We start from the raw sequence: 20841 nt of genomic DNA on the forward strand, positions 1-20841 counted from the left end.
GTGTTTTTTGAGCATTTCTAAACTTTGCTGAGCTCCTGGTCCAACTTTTCAGGCATCAAATTCTGAATGAGTTTGTCTTTGTACTGTGTTGAGTTGAATATAGGTCAGAAACAATTTGCAAATCATTGCGTTCTGTTTTTATTCATGTTTTACACAACATCCCAACTTTTTTGGAATCACGATTGTATTTACTATTACTAGTTTCGCCCAAAATGCTGAAATAGTCAAGGTGACCTAGAAATGAGCAGGCTGTTAAATAATTTTCAAATCTCACCACAAGGTCTATTAAGGTGGCTGTTGGGGAGCTGTCAATCACATCACACCACACACACTCTCAGCAGACTGAGTTTGCTCAGCTGTCGTGGATATGATCGAAAGCTCCACAACAGCTCCTAAAGGGACGAACCTTGTGGTGACATTTTGTCAACTACTGTGTTTAAAGTCAAGGATGAAATTTTAATCTCAAAAGCAAACATGTATTTGTGTCCACTTTACTGAATACTGAGTCTTAATGGCTGAAATATACACAAAAATAATCACTAACAAAAGCAAAGTGCAAAATCCACTCTTCATTCAAAGGTAAAACTGAAGCTGTATAAAGTAACTACAGCAGTTTGTCTGAAACCTCCTGTCATCACGAGATAATGAAATACTGAGAGCAAATGCTTTTGTTCTTTTTTTCATTATAACTTAATCCACACACACACAACCTTCAAACATTTTAAATCCTAAAAAGAGCCTGCTAAATGCTTTAGATCTGAGTAACATGAAATCATTCAAAAGGAGAGTTCCTGTACCAAATGAAGCTGTGCTACATTTAAATGAATGCAAAAACAAATGAGCAGACATTCCATCATTAATAAATACATGCATCCATTATCTTGTCTTACATCGGCAAAATGAAAACAAATCATCCCCCTATTAACACAGCTACTTCAAACACAACTCATCATGTAGGCTTTTATGGGATAAGTAGCGCTGTAGCAATCTGGAGTAAAATAACACTGCGAGCTGTTAACCATGTTAATATGATAAGTAACCAGAATGGAAACAGCTAATGGTGCAAAACAATCATTATATGAAAATACAGATTATCAGTGGATTACCTGGATTCTTTCATCTCTAATTTAACAAATACAAAAGCATTTCAGAAAAGCTAAAAGACATTAGTATAATTATGATAAAGATGATGTAAAAAAAAAAAAAAAAAAAAAAGTAATGTGTCACTAATGGTCCACTAGTCATTAACATATACAATATACATATATATGTGTGTATTGGCCCATTTATTGATAACCGTCTATAATCCTGGCTGTCAGTGTTCAACATATTTATTATAGTGAGACCTAAACGATTTAAAATAAAACTTACAAAGTGCACAAAAGACAAATAAAAAAGGGGACATAATAAAGCCTGAGAAAAAAGAAAATTATAAATTAGCTTCCCGTGCTATTATACAATCTTGTAATAGGTAGTGGGACAAAGAATTGTAATGTTGGGATGTGTAAGTGTGTTTTCTGTTCCGGTCTGAAATGTAAAATAAGTCATGATACGACAGCATATTTTACAGGTCTGTAATTGCCTTTTAATCTCCAGGAAAGAAGTATGTAATTTGGTAATAATTAGAGGGAAAATAGAGACTGTGTTCAACTGGTATACTTTTAATTACTAATTTCTAATTAATTGCTAGTGTAACCTCCAGAGTCTTTTAGTGCAAAGCAGACGAACTGTTTTAATTTATGTACAGACAAATTTAGTTCATATGGAGGATAAAGTTTCCAATTTATAATTTATAATTTTTGTAATTTATTATTATAGTATTTTATTTGCACAGGTTTAATGATTTACATTTAATTTAAATAAAAAATAAACCTGTGTAAGCTTTCCAATAATAAGTGAATAATTTGTAAGTATTTACAAAGGTTTAATTATTAATTCTTATTTTAAATAAAGAATGAACCTGTGTAAAAACTTTCCAATAATAAGTGAATAATTATTTACACAGGTTTAATTGTTTATTTGTATTTTAATAAAAAAAAATAAACCTTTGCAAAATTTTCCAAATAAGTGAGTAATTTCTAAGTATTTACACAGATTTTATTATTTATTACTATTTTAAATGAAAAAAAAAGTCCAATAATCGACACCTTTTTTTTAAATTATAAATAAAAAATTAAACCCGTGTAAAAACTTTCCAACAAGTGAATAATTATTTACACAGGTGTAATTGTTTATTTTTTATTTTAAATAAAAAATAAACCTATGCAAAATTTTCAAAATAATAAGTGAGTAATTTAACTATTTGGGCAGGTTTCATTATTTATTTTTATTTTAAATTTTGCAAAAACTGAAAGAAAAAAAAGTCCAATAATAAGTGAATAATGTATTAGTATTAACATAGGAGTATTTTTTCTTATTATAAATAAAAAAGAAAAATTAAACCTGTGTAAAAAGTTTCTAATAACGAGTTAACAATTTTTAAGTGTGTACAAAAGGTTTAAAGGGAGGAATTCCTTGAAAAAAATAAATAAATTAGTACCAAATTACATACAGTATTTATATCCAAAAAAAAATCCTCTGAAATTTGGAATTTACAGGCTTGTAAAACAAAATCAGCATGTTATCCTGAAAAGACACTAAACAAATTCAGCCTTTTAAATGTTCAGATTAATTGCTCACTTGCGGTTCTAAAACCGACAAATGAGCAATTTAATTTGAAATGTGAATATATCTGAAATAGGAACACTGGAGCATCAGCTGTCTCAGGAACCTGTGGTCTCCTCTAGAGCCAATATATAACTGGGTATTAAATTCTCACACATGTATCAGTGTCAGCGCCAGCATTTATCGCAGCTCATGAGGAGCTACAGCCAAATCACAATGCTTTAAAAACCAAATTGAAGTGATGCTCATAATAATAAAACAGGTTTATGCTTTGTTTTTATGGCCAATATATCAAGATCACATTTTCTAATCTCTGAAATATTAATATTGGCATCAAAACTCAACACTCTCTCCACCAACTGTAAGACTATTAATGGAAGCAAAGTGGCAAAACACACCACAACAGGACCAGAGACCATAATGTCAGAGCTGATGCAGTTTGTGCCAGCACTTTGAGTTTTAGGTAAACAAAATGAATTCACCAAATGAGACGACCGCAGATTCAAAGGGCCGTCTTTCATTCATGACGAACCATTTAAACGTGAGAAATAAACAGCATGTTAATTAAAGTCTTTTGGAGCAGAGGGGTGTTTTGTTCTCAGCCGTTTCCACAGGTAGACAATTTATTCAATGTGACACATACCGCATCCTCCCACGCTAGTGCTAATTAACTGGGAGACGTGTATGTACCAAATTAAACAGGCTTGCAACTTAAAAGAACCTAAAACCTTGCAGAGCCACCAGGACTTTGTTCCACACAGAGGCACGACAGAATGAGATGCAGGGGAGTGTTTGAAAACTGGTGAGGGATTTGCCTTGTTGGGACCGGTCCTAATGACCCAACAGAGTGAAGGATGATTGATTCTGGCGGCGGAGGTTCAGCGAGAGGCCATTTAGCATTTAGGGTGGGCAGAAATCAGCAAAGTAAGGGTGCTGCAAGGCCTCTTCTGCAGAGATCCTCTGGACGGGATTACATTTTAACAGGTTCTGGGTGAGATCAAAGGAAAATTTACATAAGTGAACGGCAACATCAAATTTACTGCAACCAAAACTGTATATCAGTGTTTACTGATAAATTAATTTAACTTAAGTTACTGAACTTTTTGCATCAACACTTAAAAAAAGATAGAAATAAGAAACATTTTATTCACCATCAAAGTAAAATGTATTTTGATATTTGAGTCCATGAACGAATGCATGCAGACAAATTAACTCTTAACATTTAACGGTATAGAAGTTGAAAGTACCTGGAGTAGATCCCGTCCTGTGCTACTTAGTTTGGGGACGACATTCACCAGTGAGGTGGTGGCTGGATACATGGGATATGGCTGCAGGTGAGAAGAGAAGCAGTAAAGAATAGTTTGGTAACATACGAAGTACAGAGAATGTGAAGCTGACGTCACGCTGTGATGGCTGGAGGCGCCATCTTGTGAGGATCGCGCTGTGTAACCTGTGCCACCTATGCTGGTCGAGCCACGATATGTGGACGAACTAATCAAGATAAGCAACATAGATCTATATGACATGGCAGCAAAAGTTTGGATTACAGACCTCTTTAGAGATAACAGAGCGTGTCCTCACAGAGATGGCTACTCATGGGTACCTGGCGGCAGCTGACCCGCAAAAAAGGTGATCTGTAGGTGGTTATTTGTCCTAATTTAATATACGGGTCAGTTTAGGGTGGAAAAAAAGGACACACAGGTCACATCGTGGGTGTTGGATGATGAATACATTTAAATAAAATGAGAATAATGAGAATAATGCAATGTTTTAACCATTTAATCCTCTGACTCACTACTGTGTGTGTCAGCTCTGTCTTCTGCACCACCTGGAAGAGAGCCGCTTCAATCAGGTGCATCACTAACAGGTACGGTAACAGTGGAGCAGTGTTGCTCAATATTATAAGAATATGTACATTTCTGAATTACCTTCCTTAAAATATACATTTAAGGTTTGCGTCATTTATGTACGAACAGCTCACGATCCGTCTGTGCATTTTGTGTCAGCAGCTCAAATCAGGTTGTGGTAGTAATCGGTCGTATGTGCAGGTGGGGCGGGCGCGGTACTGCACGCCGCAGACCCACACAGCCTGACGTACCTCCACATTCTCTGTACTCCATCCACTGTGTGTCAAACAAAACAAATGACACCAATCAGTTACCTTGTAATCTGGGAGTTTCGTCATCGTCTGCCACTGCTCTTCAGTTGGTGTACCCAACAATGTGCCGAGTGGTTAAAGAAAAACTTTTTTGCAGCAGAGAGGTGTGTCCGACCTGTCGAGACTATCCGTTTGTAAATCATTCATCACATAGTAGATCAATAGTTCTGTCTGAACAAAGTGTGAGTCCCGCATACCAGACTGTGTGAGCAGGAGACACAAGCTGTCGATACTGACAACTATTAAAAAAAGATATCTGAAGATTCTTTTCAACTGGTCGTCCACGTCGTTCCCGGGGAATAAAGGCCTTCCAGCGTTGGCCAGCTCTGAATGAGACATGGAGTCAGAGTCAAATATAATTCATATCTTATATCTGGCTTCATTTGATTCTGTCAAAAAAAAAACAACCTACATACTGTACAACAACATTAAGTTTAAAGTACTTATTTCCATAGTGCCTCGTTGCCCCACTACACAGACAAGACACTGAACCCTGTTGACAATATTTAACCACTGTAGTGATAAATGGCTCACTATTCAGGAATCGTTAGTTACTGTCTGTAAACAGTATCACCAGCAAAAGTGAAACCCACCCTGGATTCAGTCTGGATCTAGTTTTCTCTGCTAGGTGTTTTACTTTGCTATATTTGCTGTAGGGCTTCGGCATTGTAACTGATTTTCACAGCTTCCTCCTGAATGCGTGCTGCTCAACAGTCTGGTACCTGAAGCCTGTACTACAAAGCAGGATTTGGAGTTAGTGAGGTAACTTAAGGGTTAACTCTGGGTTTTCAATCCTACAAAGCTGGTTCTCTTTTTAGCGGGATAAATCACCGTGGCAACTTGTGCTGACTTTACGTCAGAGTATCAGATCACAGCCTGTAAACACCCCGACCTCTAACCCCTGACATAGACAAATGTCTGGAGTCTCGGGTACAAAAGAGGAGCCTATATGTTGCTATAGGTCAGTAGAATCATTTCATTGTTTCAGCTGGTTTTAAAACAGAGCTTCCAACAAACACAGAGATCACTTCTTACAGCACTAAACACATGATTTTAACAGGATTTTAACTTGCGCAAAGTTTAGTTTAGTTTGCAGTGATCGCTGAAAGTGCTGCTACTTTTCCACTGTGATTCATTACTGCGAGCTCAAAATAAAATGGAACACCTGTGTGATGAGAATTAGGATAAAACAGATTTTTTATTACTAACATAATCCACACACTGTTAATCATCTCTCGTTATTATAAACGCAACATTTTGGTCAGACAGACCTCATCAGTTATTAACGAGGCTACTTTTCTGCCCTTTACTGTGTCACATAGGCCTGATACCTGCATGTGATTTAAGTCTCGGGGGATGGTGAATTCTTGGACAGTATTTTCAATGTTTCTACATTATACATTATAAGATTACAAAACATTGTTCAGATCTCGCACCATTGGTATTTTACGGTCTCGCAGTCCCCGGCACTTTCAGAACGGTTTCATCTCATATGATACGAAGCAGCCTACTTCATTCATAGTTCTGATGTTGTCGCTCCTAATTAACAGCCCTGCACCTTTTACATGAACGCACAACAGGAAAACCCAGAGTTGACTGAACTAGCTGATTACCAGCTTTGTAGTACCAGTTATCAGACGGACAATGTTAGGGTTAGTCAAACCAGATAAGAAAAGATATCCTGGGTAAGTTAAACTGGCTTTGTAGCACAGGTCTCTAACTTTTTATAAAGTCCTGACCTCACCTGCATGCTGTGCCCAGGAGTGTCCCAAATACAGCAAAATAAGAACAAAATAAAAATAAAGGCAGAGGACAGAGTCTCTGCAGATAAATACACTGCCACACACTTCTAGTGGGTCATAAGTGATGACTGAGAGGGACTCCTTTTCTACGAGTCTGTACATCGCTTCTTAGGAAAATCCTGCAGAGTGTATTGTACATTTAAAGCACCCTATGAATTATGATTTTTTTTAAATTAGCTGTTTAAGTATTCTAGTTACACTAGTTAACAAAACAATGTCAAAAAAGACAATAACAGAGTGACTTATGTCCACATTTATGTCAATAATCACATACAAACCTGCAAATATGCATCCAGCAGACCACATGTCAATTGAGGTAGAATAAAGTTTAGCACCAAACAGCACATCGGGAGGCCGGTACCACAATGTCACCACCTACACACAAATTACAGAGTTCAGTGTAAGAATTCGACCCAATCACACCAATTATCCAGCCAAACTGGTGCTAACATTGTTCAGGCATTCAGTGTAATGACTGTTTCCCGGGGTGGGTGTTATTTTGTACCAACACTGATTCCACAAAGAGATTTTCACTAACACTAAATGTTGAACTTTCATCAGCCATCCGGTTTCCATTACACCTTTTTGACAATTTTAACAAACTGCTGCTTTGTCAGGTGTCGAGTGTTTGAGAGACATTTTTTCGGGTTATATGAAAATGCGTTTGGTGAAGTGTGCTGACGGAACAGGAGTAAAACGAACAAAATTAAATCATAACAAAAAAAAAAAGTTTCATTTCCCAGAGAGACTGTGTGGGCTGAATGAAGTGCTTGTGTTTCAACTTGAAAAGTTTAAAAGTTCATTTCAGTACAGATGCTAATGATACAACCACCTGCTAAAGAACCACTGCTAACTTTTCATGAGTCATTTTCACAGAGAAAGTTAAATTTGTGGATCCTTCAAAACCGGAATAACGTGAATGTGCTTTAAGCTGGTAAGTGATGAATACATCACATATTGAGTCACGACCATCTGCAGTGTTGAGTTCTTATTTACAATATTCAAAAAACATATGTACAAAGATGACTTTGTGCTGATAGCTTTTTTAAAAATATATGAAATCACTCTGTGTGCAGCACATCCTGGAGCCCTGTTTTCCACAGCCTCAACCCACCTGTAGGGTTGTGGGAGATGTTTTATTGAACCATTCATAGCATTGTGACCAAAAAATAAATTCGGAATCAAAAAGAGCAGCGGGCGTGTCGTTCATTAATTCTAGTCTGTGACCGCTTATCCTGTTAGGAGTCGCGGGGAAGCTGGAGCCTATCCCAGCTGACATTGGGCGAGAGGCAAGGTTCACCCTGGACAGGTCACCAGACTATCACAGGGCTGACACATAGAGACAGACAACCATTCACACTCACATTCACACCTACGGACAATTTAGAGTCACCAATTAACCTGCATGTCTTTGGACTGTGGGAGGAAGCTGGAGCACCTGGAGGAAACCCATGCTGACACAGGGAGAACATGCAAACTCCACACAGATGGGCTCCCCCACCCCAATGGTTCGAACCAGGAACCCTCTTGCTGTGAGGCAACAGTGCTAACCACTGCAGCACCATGCCGTGTCATAGTCTACAATTTGAAAAGCGATTCTTGAACGTAATGGATTTCTCGTCGTTAATAGTTGGTCTGTGCTTGTTTTTTGGGTAAAAAAAAAAAAAAACACCCTTCACTGATAACACACCCGTGACAACGATGGTTCTGCCATAAACTGGTGGAAACACAGACTGATTTGCTCGGTAGCACCAACATTTCAAGGAATCCTGATCCTAATTTGGTGGAAAAGGGCCGTAAGAAAAAGTAAGAATGCTGATGAACTCCACTCTGAATCATTTTACCTGGCGGGATTGATTCAGCAAAATCCCTTTACTGTCATCAAGATCTTTAGTCTGTGTGTTTAATTCATGCTGCCTGTATTGCATATTACAGTATATCCACGTAGAGTGAAATAACTGTTGGATCATTTATTTCTTCTTGCTGAACCAGTTCGAAGAGTCTCAGGGCAATACATCCTCTGAAATGAAATGACCTTTTAAAATGACCTTACTTCAAATCCTCAATGCTTCAAACTCTGTCCCCCTCAAGGTTTTCTGTTTATTACATTTTCAGATCAGTTGTAGTCACCCTGGGTCAAGTGCCCCCTCATGAGATTGGTGCGCCGGGCCCTTAGGTCAGCCAACCAAATCCACTAAACCTATCTGAGACTTGCCTGTCATCTCTCTGATAACGTCAGCAACAAAAGAAAATCCAAACACAACTTAAAGTTCATGCTATTGTGTGGTCCACTCTCTCCTATCATTAATTAATGACTTAACTTTACACTGTTCACACAAATAATAACACAAATAAGTGCTTTTTAATAACCTCAAAGACACAGGGAACACTGTGGTTGAGGGCCTGGATCTGTTGTTGCAGTTTGTTAGTTACATCTGCCATATTTTGATATTACTTTTTATGTAAGAAATGTAAGAGTTGTGTCATTCAGGGCTAAAATAAAATCTGAAACGGTTCTGTATGAGACATTCAGAGCATGAATATAGCAGCAAATCACTATTTGCTACGTAAAGCTATAGTGGCCTCCTGAGAAGAGACGCTTCCTGTGTTATTGTGATCTGAGCTTCTCTGTGGTTTGTTGTTTTGTTAGTGCATGTGTGTATCCCACTGACTAGCTCATTGCTGCCGCTTTGCACTGCCCTGATATGGCGGCAACTCCTGATAGCAGGATGGCATTGTTGCGGAAGTGTAGCACCCACCCTCCTGGTTAACACGGCAGCTGAGCCACCTCCATGTTGAGAAGCACAAAGAGCGCCTTTAAAATAAGATAAACTTTATGGATACCTCATTAGGTTGTTACAGCAGCTCAAGACTTAAAGAGCAAAAGAAAAAATACTAATTAAAATAAAAATACAACATTTGATCCGATTTATCGATGGTATATTGTTTGGGTTTAAAATTCATTTGTGTTTCACTTAATTATAGCACCTAAATGACGAACTGAGAGCTCATAGATTGGTCTCAACTTTTTTTTCTCGGCACTCAAAATACCAAACTACAGTGCTAAGACTGCATAACATGAGATAATACAGACCTTTATTCATCCCAAAGGAAATTCGTGTGCCACAGATTGCTCAAAAATGACGACAAGATAAGACGAGAAGTAGCAGAGTAATAAATGTAAAGTGTATAAGCTGTAAAGCCAACAAAAGTGCATAATAGAGTCTACTGAATGCTGGTTGTAGTGTGGCATGTACTACAACTCTCTTGATTTTTCTTTTGATATTGAATGTGCCAAAAATCTCTGCAATTTCACGCACGATTACAAATTTAAAAATTAAAGATCTGATATGATAATGACAATGTACAACCTACCTCTGCAGAGTAACACCTCACAGGTATGCCAAAGGCTCGAGCCAACCCAAAGTCGGCCAGCTTCAACTCCCCGTTCTATAGACAGAGACACAAGTGAACACATCATAAACCATAGCCTCTACAGTCCATCAGATTTAGCTTTACATGTCACACATGTTGTTACTGATTTCAAGTCTGTAGCTTCTTCAGCCTTTAAGACAAAGTCCAAATGCACCTGAACACTCACTCTGTTTATGAGGAGATTCTGCGGCTTCAGATCTCTGTGAAGAACGTTTCGACTGTGACAGAAGGCCAAGCCTTTCAACAGCTGATACATGAATGACTGCATCGAAGGGAAAAAGCAGTTAATTCAAAGTTTCATGAGATGTACAGACATGACAACCAGAAGCTAAAAATGATGCTATCAACAAACCAAGCTGTTCACACAGTATGCGTTTGAGCAGGCATGCTGTCCTTGGTTAAACTCTCACCTTCACAGTTTCAGGATCTAGGTCCCCATTGCAGCTGTCAAAATACTTCTTCAAATCCTGTATATGATAAGAGACACATTAGCCTCAGATGGCACACAATAAAACAAACTGTATGTTTATGATGACTCTCTCTCACCTGATCGCAATATTCAAAAACCAAGGTTAACTTCTTGTCACTGTGCAAAACATCATGTAGTCTGCAGGAGACAGAACAGCTTTAAGTTGATGGTTGTTGACATCCTGCTTAAATGCAACCTGCTCAGCATTTTAACTCCTCTGACAGACAGTGACACAGTTTGGGCAGCAGACTGACCTGACTATGTTTTTATGCTTTAGTTCCTTCAGGAGACAGATTTCTCTCAGAGCTGAACTTGGCACCCCCTGAGAGAGATGACACCCACAGTGATTAGCACTAGCATGCTAACAGCTTGCTAGCAAATACTGAAATAAGAATTAGGTTGTTTTGAGAACATACCTCGTCGTCGTCGTCCAACCTGACCCTCTTCAAAGCCACAATTTCGTGGGTTTCTCTGTTTTTGGCCTTGAAAACTGTCCCGTACGTTCCTACGGAGCATAATAACGATTAGTTAAATCAGTTATCGTATTGATGAATGGCATAGCAACGGCTACGTAGCTACCTAGCTACCTAGCTTGCGTTAATATCGTAAAAGCAGGCAGGCATACATCTTCTGACAGATCTTGTCACAAACACATACTCGTGTAAGAAAAACCCGTACACACAGCTTTGTATATGGTTAACTAGGGAATGAGTTAACGTAGGCACAAAGCTCACAATATAGCTAACGTTAGCTAGCTACTCAACTACAAGAATGCTAGGTTAGCAAACCAGGCTAGCTAATATCAACGTAACTTTATCAAAAGCGTATGAAACTTACCCTCTCCGATTTTTTCAAGCTTTTCATATTTCTGCATGTTTGGCCAGTGAAGCCAGCCCCTGGGCGAGCTAGCAAACCAATGACTGATTAAAGCCCCAAACTGGGGTAAATAATGTTGTGATAGCTAGCGTTAGCTTGAAGCTATCTGCACTCACTTGCTCCTGGTCGGTCTGCAGCCAAGCTCGTCTTGTTGGTCATCTAGAGGCCAAAAGTTGAACTGCAACTGTCTCGAAAAACCAGACCAGGCTCAACAAACAGCAGAATGCAGCAATGTCTTTCTCATGATTAGAAGCAGAAGCAGTTCTCTGTTTGTGCCTAGTTTTGTTGCAGAGTTAGGTTTTTAAAAGATCAAAATGGCTGTGTGCAGGGGGTAAACTGGTCCACATTTACAGTTCTCCTCAGACTCTTCACATTGACCCACTTTAGTCATAGATAACAATGTGAGGGATGTGTGTAGGCAACTGTACAGGACTATGTGGTATCTTAAATGTGTTTCCCTTACTTAAATTGATCATTTGTAAACTAATCTTACACTGAAAATGGATTCCACTAGGAGGCTGTCAGGCTATATGTTAATATACTTTGAATTATTAATTACAGACAGCCTAATTTGTCTGCTTAATGATGCAAACAGTATGTTAAAGGGAGACAGATCTATGTGTTTGACTTGTTTCATTTGACAAATGAGCCCACAATACAACTAATGATAGTGATGGCTAATATTCACCAGTGTGCAAGACTTTGTGTCAGCGAACATACTGTACAGACACACAAGGGCATCAACGTAATACTACACTCAAAATCATACATACACTCTTGGGATAAAACACTAGTTTCCAGCATCTGTATAACAGATTTCAATGGCGACAATTTGCTCAAAATATTTTCCCTCCTGTTAGTTATAGTAAGATGACAGCTTTAAAAGACAGTTCACGGTTACTTCGTGCATACAGGAGGTAACACTGGTGCCAAAAACAGCAGCTCTACTCCTGGTATCACATCTAAACAAAATGGATGATTGTAGGGAGCAACTAAAGTGGACATTCCATTTCTGCTTTTTTTAAATCCTGCAGTGAATTGGAGAATTTTAACTGTGTGATCACTAACAGAGATGACACTACCCACAGAGCATATATTGCTCACTGTTTAGGTTCAGTGTTTAGTGTCTTTAACCCTGTATTCACGACAAAACATGGAGTTCATGTCTATTATGATCCACTAAAATAAAGGGAACAAAACAGTATATTCTCATTAAAACAAAGTTTATTTTTTCTACCACAATATAATTGATCATTCTATACAGAATAAGAGAAAACAGTGTTGTGAAATTCACATTTAAAGCTGAGGCAGGCAGTGTTATCTGGCGTCACTGGGCAAATTCCCAGAATAACCTTTGAGCATGTTGTAATTAAAGTGGTCTGAAAGAAAACAAGACTTGTGTACATTCTGTTGGCTCTGGCCATTTTCAGGAAGAGCGTGTTCTACAAATACAAACATGCATGCGTTCTTTGGGTGAAACCCTGATTCAGTGGCGTAGAATCCCAAAGAAAAATAGCTGCAATTCAAGCAGGCCAATAACTGTCTGCACTGTAGAGCAACACCATAAAAGGACGACAGAATCTGAGGAGAGTCTGACAACAAGCAAGATAAAACACGTCAATATCGGTGAAGCACGGAGAGAAAATGCTAAGCATAGTCAGAGGCTTAAGACTGCAGCTAATTCAAGTTCATGTTTATGTGGCTAGTAGTGATGCGTGGGTCAACCCACATCCTGAGGGTCTGGTAGGTTTGGGTGAGCTTACTAGAAAATACAATGAATTTTGGGCAGGCGAGTCAAATTACAACTTAAAGAAACACTGAATGCAATAATCCACCTTCCACCTTCTCTTCCTTACCTCTGTCTCACTCTCAAACACACACACATGCAAGCAGCTTTATTATCAACACTGCTGTGCTCAGTCTGTCTCTGTCCTTGTCTCAGTCCTGACCACTGTGCTACTATAATGCATGTAGTTGATAGTTTGGGGTCAAGTTTGGCTTGTTGATTAACGTATGTGTTTGCAGGTCGGGTGGGTGTGAGTGTAAAAAAACCTTGACCCCTACAGTGTGTCCTCGGGCTCTGTCCCTGCCGCTACAGACCACCTCGCTGGGAGGAGCGCAGGTAGCAGCCTTTGAGACAGACCCCAAGTCAGCGGCTGCAGCAACTAGAACCCAGCCAGCACCAGGGAACCACACTGCTCCGACTCACCGACTCCGTTGCTGCTATCATGCAGGTTAGACCCAGGGCTAAATTTGAGTTACTACAGCAGCTTGAGTTCCCGTATATAGCGGGTGCAGATCTGGTGGAAGGGGCTTAGGACAGAGAGGGGAGAGCTGCAGGACGAGTGTATATTTTCAAATTCTGCTGGTTTTTGCCGTTTCCAGAAAACTGCATACCTCAGCTTTAAGTTTAATACAGTACAGTAGTGTAGTTTGTTCATCATCACAGGCCGATCCTGCTGGTCCACTTATAAATTTACATACATACATTTTGGAGTTTGTTGTAAAACTAGGCAGAGCTGGTAGATTTACATTACATGTTTTACATAATTTATCTGTTGAGGTAAACCTTTCCTATGAATTCATTTAAAAAGACATTTCATTACTCAGTGTAGATCTACAGTAAACACGCTTTAGTGTGTTCATTTCTTCCCCTCGGCTCTTTGCCTGCGGATCAGATCAGAGTAAAGTCCTCCTTTGCTCAGCAGTTCCAAGTGAGTCCCAGCCTTAAAAAGACAAGAGGAAGCTGTTAGATATAATTAAAACTTATTCTACACACTCAGCACATTGAGATGGAAGCGACCAATATATATGTATAAATTACTGAACATGGAATCAAGCAAATTCTCTTTAGTGCCTCGTTGAGCTTGCAGGTAGTCCAATAAATTAACAGGAGATAAGAGCACCTCCATTTCTCTGACTACTCTGCTACCTCACCTCTACGATGCGACCATTGCTCATGACACAGATGAGGTCAGCCCCTTGAATGGTGCTCAGCCGGTGGGCGATGATAAGCACAGTGCGACCACGTGTGGCTCTGTCCAGAGCCTCCTGCACCACCCGCTCTGATTCTGCATCCAAGGCGCTGGTGGCCTCGTCCAGCACCAGGATGCAGGGGTTCTTGATCAAGGCGCGGGCGATAGCAATGCGCTGTTTCTGGCCACCTGACAATGTCACACCTCGCTCACCTGGGTTCAAAAATCTAGAGTTTAGTATTTAAACAGCACACATATGATAATATCTGTAAATGCCTGAAGGAGTGCACTCACCAACCACAGTGTTATAGCCGTCTGGGAAACCTATGATGAAACCGTGAGCATTGGATTGCTTGGCTGCATTAATGACCTCAGCATCTGTGGCCTCGGGCTTCCCAAAGCGGATGTTGTCCATGATCGATGATCCGAATAAAACTGGCTCCTGCAAAGATACAGGGTGAAAGATAAAGCCGTGTATAATTAACAGTTTTATTAATCTGACTTAATCATTAATGCATCCCAGATTTTAATTAATAACAGTCTTTACCTGATTGATAAATCCAATGACTTGTCCCCTGAGCCAGGACAGATCAAGTGTTCGGATGTCAAGTCCGTCCAGCATGACTACACCACTAGTTGGGTCGTAGAAACGCTCCAACAAGGACGCCACGGTGGACTTTCCTAAAATGTATTGGATTACTCATTTACAGTCTCACACTGTTCACATCTCACACATCTACACTCAGAATCATTAATGAGGAAATTACCTCCTCCAGATTCTCCAACAAGGGCGACAGTTTTAGAAGGAGGCAGCGTCAAGCTGAACTTCGTCAAGATCTGATGGCCAGGTCTTGTTGGATAGCTTTAAATATACACAAAAATAAATCAAAAGATAGTAAGCTCTGATAGTTATGTTTAGTTAATATCTAGAATTGTCTTGAAATCTACTTGAATTAATTCGAGGCTCCAACCTGAATGAAATGTTCATAAAGTCCACTCTTCCTGTCAGTGAATGGTACGGGATGCGTCCTCCTCCAGACAGAGGAATGCTAGGCACCAAGGCTAGGTATTCAAAAACCCGGGCCCCGGAGCTTAATCCTCTCACCATCTGTTGCAGAAGTTAGAGACTGACAGCTTGATTTCTCACTTAATAGTATTTCAAATGTTAACAAATGCATACATAACACATGCTCTACATGCATATAACTTTTACGCACCTGTCCAAATAGGATAGAGATACTGGCCAATGACCTGAGCATAAAGAGAACAGGAGTTATACCTTAACATCAGCTACATTTAAACTGATTCATTTGGTATGGTAATGGTAAGAAAGAGGAATCACTGTGAAGCAGGTTGTGTCTTTTACCTCTGAACAGTCTGAGAAGCAACCAGGAAAGACATGAGGTCTCCAGGGGACATTTCATTGCTAGAGATTAAAGTCCCTCCAGCAAAAATAGTTCCTAGGACAATGCCTGTTTTGAAAGCACACACCACAAAAACATTACTTTACTGGATATCGTCAGATACAGTACTGATCTGCTTAATGCTGTGTTTATCAGTGAACATAGTTGAAATACACTCACAGTTCAGGGCAACGTTTGACAGTCCTTGGAAAACTGCAATTCCAGCACCGAGATTTTCATTCATGTCACATGATTTGTCGACCTCATATGCATATAACCTAGAAAAAAGACATTAACATATTATCTCTGACATACAGTATACTGTGTCTCTATAAGTACTATGGCTATGAGTATTTTAAAATATACTCTCACTTACTAGGGCTGGGTATCGGTACTCAATACCTTTAAGATTTCAAGCGAAATAACCCAGTACCAAGTCGCTAGATCTAGATAAGAAACTCTAATTGTGTGGTTTTGCAGTTCAGATGCTGCTTAAGTGTTCAAAAGTATGGCTATACTACACACTTCTGGCCTCTGGCATTTTATGCAACTGAATGCTTCCATTCACATGATGGGCATCAAATGAAGAAAAAAAATGAATCAAATAAGGTACTCTATTGGTATATGTGTCACTTTTCAGGTATTGGTACTGGTATCGTAATTTTTTAAACGATACCCAGCCCTATCACTTACTGGAGTTCCCGTTCCTCCATTGCAAAAGCTTTCACTGTCCGCACATTGCCAAGTGCCTCATCTGCCACTCCTGTTGCTTTTGCCACCTTAAAATTAAACAGACAAAGTTAAGGCACACAGCAAATTTAACTTTTAAACTTCAAAATAATAGCAGCTTTATTCCATCTCAAATTGTACATGCTATAAATACAGACACCTTGTCACCGTGTAATGACATACTTAGGCTTTGTGGCAGCACTGCAAAGATTGATATTGATTTTCTTCAGCAATCTGAAGGGAACAACCTTCTGTCACTCTGACTGGTGCGTCTTTGGAGTGTCAGTGACATTTCTCACAATACAAGCACTGACATAGTCACATCTTTCTGTTTGTACGTCGGCCCGCAAAATAATGAGAATTAGAGTCGGAGCCAGGAAGAGTTGTAAAGAAACTTGGCATCTTGTGGGCAGAAGTGAGAACAGATCTATATTGTGTTAGGCAGGAGAAGGTGCACTATGTCTGACACGTTTGTAAAGGTCTGTTCTCCTTGCTTATATCTACGGCTTTTTGAATTTTGGCTGTTCTGATATTGCAGCCTCTTGTGACATGGTAATGAAACTCTGTGTACAAGACATTGCTCAGTCTAAAGATTCTAAGCAACATTATAAAATGATTTGGTATCACCTGTTCTTGAGCCAAACGGGATAGTTTGCGGAGGAATGAGCCGATCAGAGCCCCAGCTCCCACCAGACAGGGGAGGACAACCACAGTCAAGCCTGTGAGTTTGGGGGAGATGACATAGAGAGAGACGAAACACCCAACTGTCTGTGTAATACTCCGCAGACCCTGCAAATATGCAAAAAGAGCCACAAATAGGAATTAGAGGGCTCAAACTAAAATATACTTATTACTTCACAACACATACGTAGCACTTTACCTGAGAGATGACCAGTTTAAAGGAGGACTTGAACTCCTGTATGTCCGCAGTCAAACGGTTCACAAGCTGCCCGGTTTTATTGGCATCAAAGAATGCCACATCTTGCCTAAGACAAAACAATAACACAGACTATGTCAATACACTTGTAGACCAGTGGTTCCCAACTGGTGGGTCGGGGTCCAAAAGTGGGTTGCAGGTCCTATCTAAATGGACCTTGAGTGACACTGAAACATGTCAAGTTTGTAAAAAACACAATCTATTTTTAAGTACAGTGAATTTCTGGCTCCGAGCTTTTACTTTGAAGTGCTGTTTCCTGCTTTAGAACAAGTGACAAACGGACAGCTGCTTCACAGAGACAACAAACTAGCTCGACAACATGGCCAAACGCAAGCATGATGCTGAATGTATTAAACTGTGTGGACCTTGAACTAATGACTATGGAGAAATCTGGACCCTGGGGCTGCACCAGTTGGGAACCACTGTTGCAGACAACCAATAATATTAACCGAGATTGAAAAGAGATGACCATATGATGCTCATACATCAGGGAATATGTACCTCAGTAAGGATGCAAAAAGAGTCTTCCTCATATCTGCTGCCACTCTCTCTCCCACCCTTGAAAGCAGGATGATGTAGCCACTCGTTAGCAGGCCCTGCACAAAGAGGGGTGATTAATGACCAGTGCAACACACCATTTTCCAGAAAACAGCTGTGACATTTTCTTGCACATTTTTTTTCCAAAATGAAACTGAGTATAAGAGAACAAGCAGACGTGTGAGGGTAATAAGCATCATAGCTGTAAGAAAAATGAAAGAATAAGACCTGAAAGCCATCACTAAACAGGTAGAATTACTGCAAGAAAATGGCACACTTAACAATGTTATCCAATACAACAACATACTAACAACAGCCTCGACAGTGATGGTCTTTTCCTCTGAAATAGTTTCAATAATTAAAGCATAATAAGTTTCATAAAAACGGTAGTTATCTCAGAGCTGTTGTCTTGGATTGCATGATATTGTGCAGGTGTTGTTTTTATTGCATCCACCCCCAGGATTTATTTTCATTTAATTAACAGAGAAATAAATGTCCAGTTATTATCCCCGATGCTACAATTAAATATGTTAAAAAGGTGCAATTAAGAGTCTTTGTGGAAATAAAACATCTGGCCAGACAATCATAGTTATATCAGAAGTATATACTTATTTGACAGCAGGAAAACATGGCAGAAAATGACGTAACTTACCACTGCACATGCTCACTGCTGCTTTATCACTATTATAACACACTGCCATGTGCTGGCACACTTAGTCCACCACAGGCTGATTGTACGTGACTCGTGTCATAGTGAGTTGTGCAACTGCTTAGAGCTTTGACAGGTTTCTTGCGTACTTACCTGGATGCCATAAAGTCCAAGTAATTTCAGTGCAGGGCGTCTTATGTCCTGGAAATAATTCCCAGTCTGTTCTCTCAGGTGACGTGCAACCACATTCACCAGATCCCCAAGCATCAAGGGGATTTGAATATTCAAAATAGCGGCACCAAACGCAAGCTGAAAAGAAAATTACTCAGTTTAGTTGATCAGCATATGACATACTCTATCTTGGAAAATGACAGTACGTTCAAGAGATGTGATTCAAGCTCACCACAACAGCGCCGATGAGAGCAAACAGCTGAGGTTTGACAAATTCCCACAGGATATGCCATTTGAACTCAGGCACGGAGTTTTTGGCTCCAGCTTCCACCGGGATGTTGTTATTCACATCTGCCTCGCAGTGAGCCACATGGCAGAACAGCCGAGCAGACACAGTGAGCACTGCTGGTCCCAGGATAAACTTCAGGGCCACTCCTGGGGGTTTGGATGTTCGGGTGGTGGAGTGGCGGACAGCTCTCCGGGTGAGGCTCCAAACACGACTGACAGCATTTCCAGGCTGCTGTGAGGAGCTGTGTGCTGGAGATCGTGGGGATGTATACCACCTGGATATGATCAAAAATCAGGCATTCAATAACATATCATGAAAGTACTACAGGGCTATTGTAGCAAAGGTACTGTAAAACTTCAAGTCCCAAATAAACACCCAGTCCCTTTTACTAGCCTGGTATGGCTACACATTTTGACAAATAAACGCTTGTCTCAATTAGATGCCTGGTCTGGTTGCCAAGCAGTTCGTTGGATGTATAAAGCAGGCTGTTGGCTACCTCAAATTATGTGTCCATTCCTCGATTACCCTGTAAGTTATTCATATTCCTTCAGATCAAAAGAATCAAACCGGTTTGTCATAAAAATTAATCTGGCTGTGTGCTAGGTGCCGTAATCCTCGAGTGCTGTAACTCTCTCTTTCTCTGATGAGGTTTGTCGGAGCTTGATCAAATTAGTGATTCATAACATATATTATCTGATACTACAGGTAATATTCATACAGGTTTAAATAAACAATTTGATAGTGTTTTGCTGAGCAACAGTTTTGTGTGACAGGAATTAAAGGCCTGTCCCATATAGATGTCTATCCCAGATATAAGCCTGTTGATTTTTACAATATATATTTTAAGGCTATAAGAGATTTAGATTGATCTGCAACTAGCAATTATTGCCACTGAATAATCGGATGATTACTTTCTCAGTTATTAATAATAAATGAATCAGTCAAGTCTCCACCTTATATTGGAATTGCAGAGGAGACACTGACAGTGACCAATAATTTAAACATACATATGCACATCACTATTGCGAGTGTATCCTCACATTGCTTGTTTAGTTATTGAATCTAAAATAATGTAAAACAAAGAAAAAGCTAATCCTCATATATGAGAAGCTGGAGCAGGCTGATGTTGCCACTGATTCTTTAACAATAAATTGATTAAAATTCACTATTATTCTGTCAGTTGTACACTCTGGACCTAAAGAACATTATTCAATTTATTTCTATTAATTTGTCTATTTTTTTACAGTTAAAAATAAAAGATAAATGAAATATGAAAATCCTGTTTGATACATTTCCTTGTCCTGATAACAAACTCAAACACACACATGCACCCCACTGTACCTATCTATACTTAAACACCAGTGTAAACCAGCTATGTCACCTGGAAAATCAAAGCAGGCTTAGCTTTGTCAGTGTTGATTAACTAACACATGGCTTTTATAGCAGCTACAGGTCAGCTGTCAGTAGCTACTGTACACCAGGCACCGGTCAGTTTAGCCTACCGTGAAAGTTTCCATATGTCTGCTGTTTTATTGCATCGCGCCGGAGCCGTGATGCTGGCTCTGCAGCAGAGTAACTGAAACATGCTTTATGCTTGTTTCAGTGATGAGAAGCTGGTTAGGTGAAAATAATCGCTAAGCTGTGCAGTAATCCACAGGCACCATGCAGGCTGCCATGTTGACAGTGACCCAGAGTGCATTTCTCTGCCTACAGATGACCTCGTTTTACTTTGAGTGTTAGTTTGTGA

At 39.6% G+C, this 20841-nt stretch overlaps 2 protein-coding genes across 2 annotated transcripts; both read right to left on the minus strand.

Annotated features, from left to right (window-relative positions):
- Positions 1 to 114: 114 nt before the first annotated feature.
- On the minus strand, positions 115 to 11573 carry cdk5 (cyclin dependent kinase 5). The gene is made up of 12 exons (XM_078173411.1): positions 11366 to 11573; positions 10945 to 11033; positions 10783 to 10850; positions 10606 to 10666; positions 10470 to 10526; positions 10226 to 10321; positions 10000 to 10074; positions 6903 to 6999; positions 5077 to 5148; positions 4826 to 4884; positions 3912 to 3992; positions 115 to 3651 (listed from the first exon to the last, which is right to left on the minus strand). Exons 1-12 carry the CDS (start codon positions 11400 to 11402, stop codon positions 3565 to 3567), a joined length of 879 nt encoding a protein of 292 aa, XP_078029537.1. The 5' UTR covers positions 11403 to 11573; the 3' UTR covers positions 115 to 3564.
- A 1037-nt stretch (positions 11574 to 12610) lies between these two features.
- abcb8 (ATP-binding cassette, sub-family B (MDR/TAP), member 8) lies at positions 12611 to 20795 on the minus strand. Its single transcript, XM_033649498.2, has 16 exons — positions 20597 to 20795; positions 19038 to 19368; positions 18788 to 18943; positions 17950 to 18044; positions 17392 to 17497; positions 17139 to 17300; positions 16476 to 16561; positions 15963 to 16060; positions 15746 to 15851; positions 15597 to 15630; positions 15351 to 15487; positions 15147 to 15241; positions 14927 to 15060; positions 14674 to 14821; positions 14342 to 14592; positions 12611 to 14130 (listed from the first exon to the last, which is right to left on the minus strand). The coding sequence occupies exons 1-16, from the start codon at positions 20677 to 20679 to the stop codon at positions 14047 to 14049; spliced, it is 2106 nt and encodes a 701-aa protein (XP_033505389.2). The 5' UTR covers positions 20680 to 20795; the 3' UTR covers positions 12611 to 14046.
- Between the last annotated feature and the right edge of the window lie 46 nt (positions 20796 to 20841).

Source organism: Epinephelus lanceolatus, chromosome 12 (assembly GCF_041903045.1).
Source record: "Epinephelus lanceolatus isolate andai-2023 chromosome 12, ASM4190304v1, whole genome shotgun sequence".
Taxonomy (NCBI): domain Eukaryota; kingdom Metazoa; phylum Chordata; class Actinopteri; order Perciformes; family Serranidae; genus Epinephelus; species Epinephelus lanceolatus.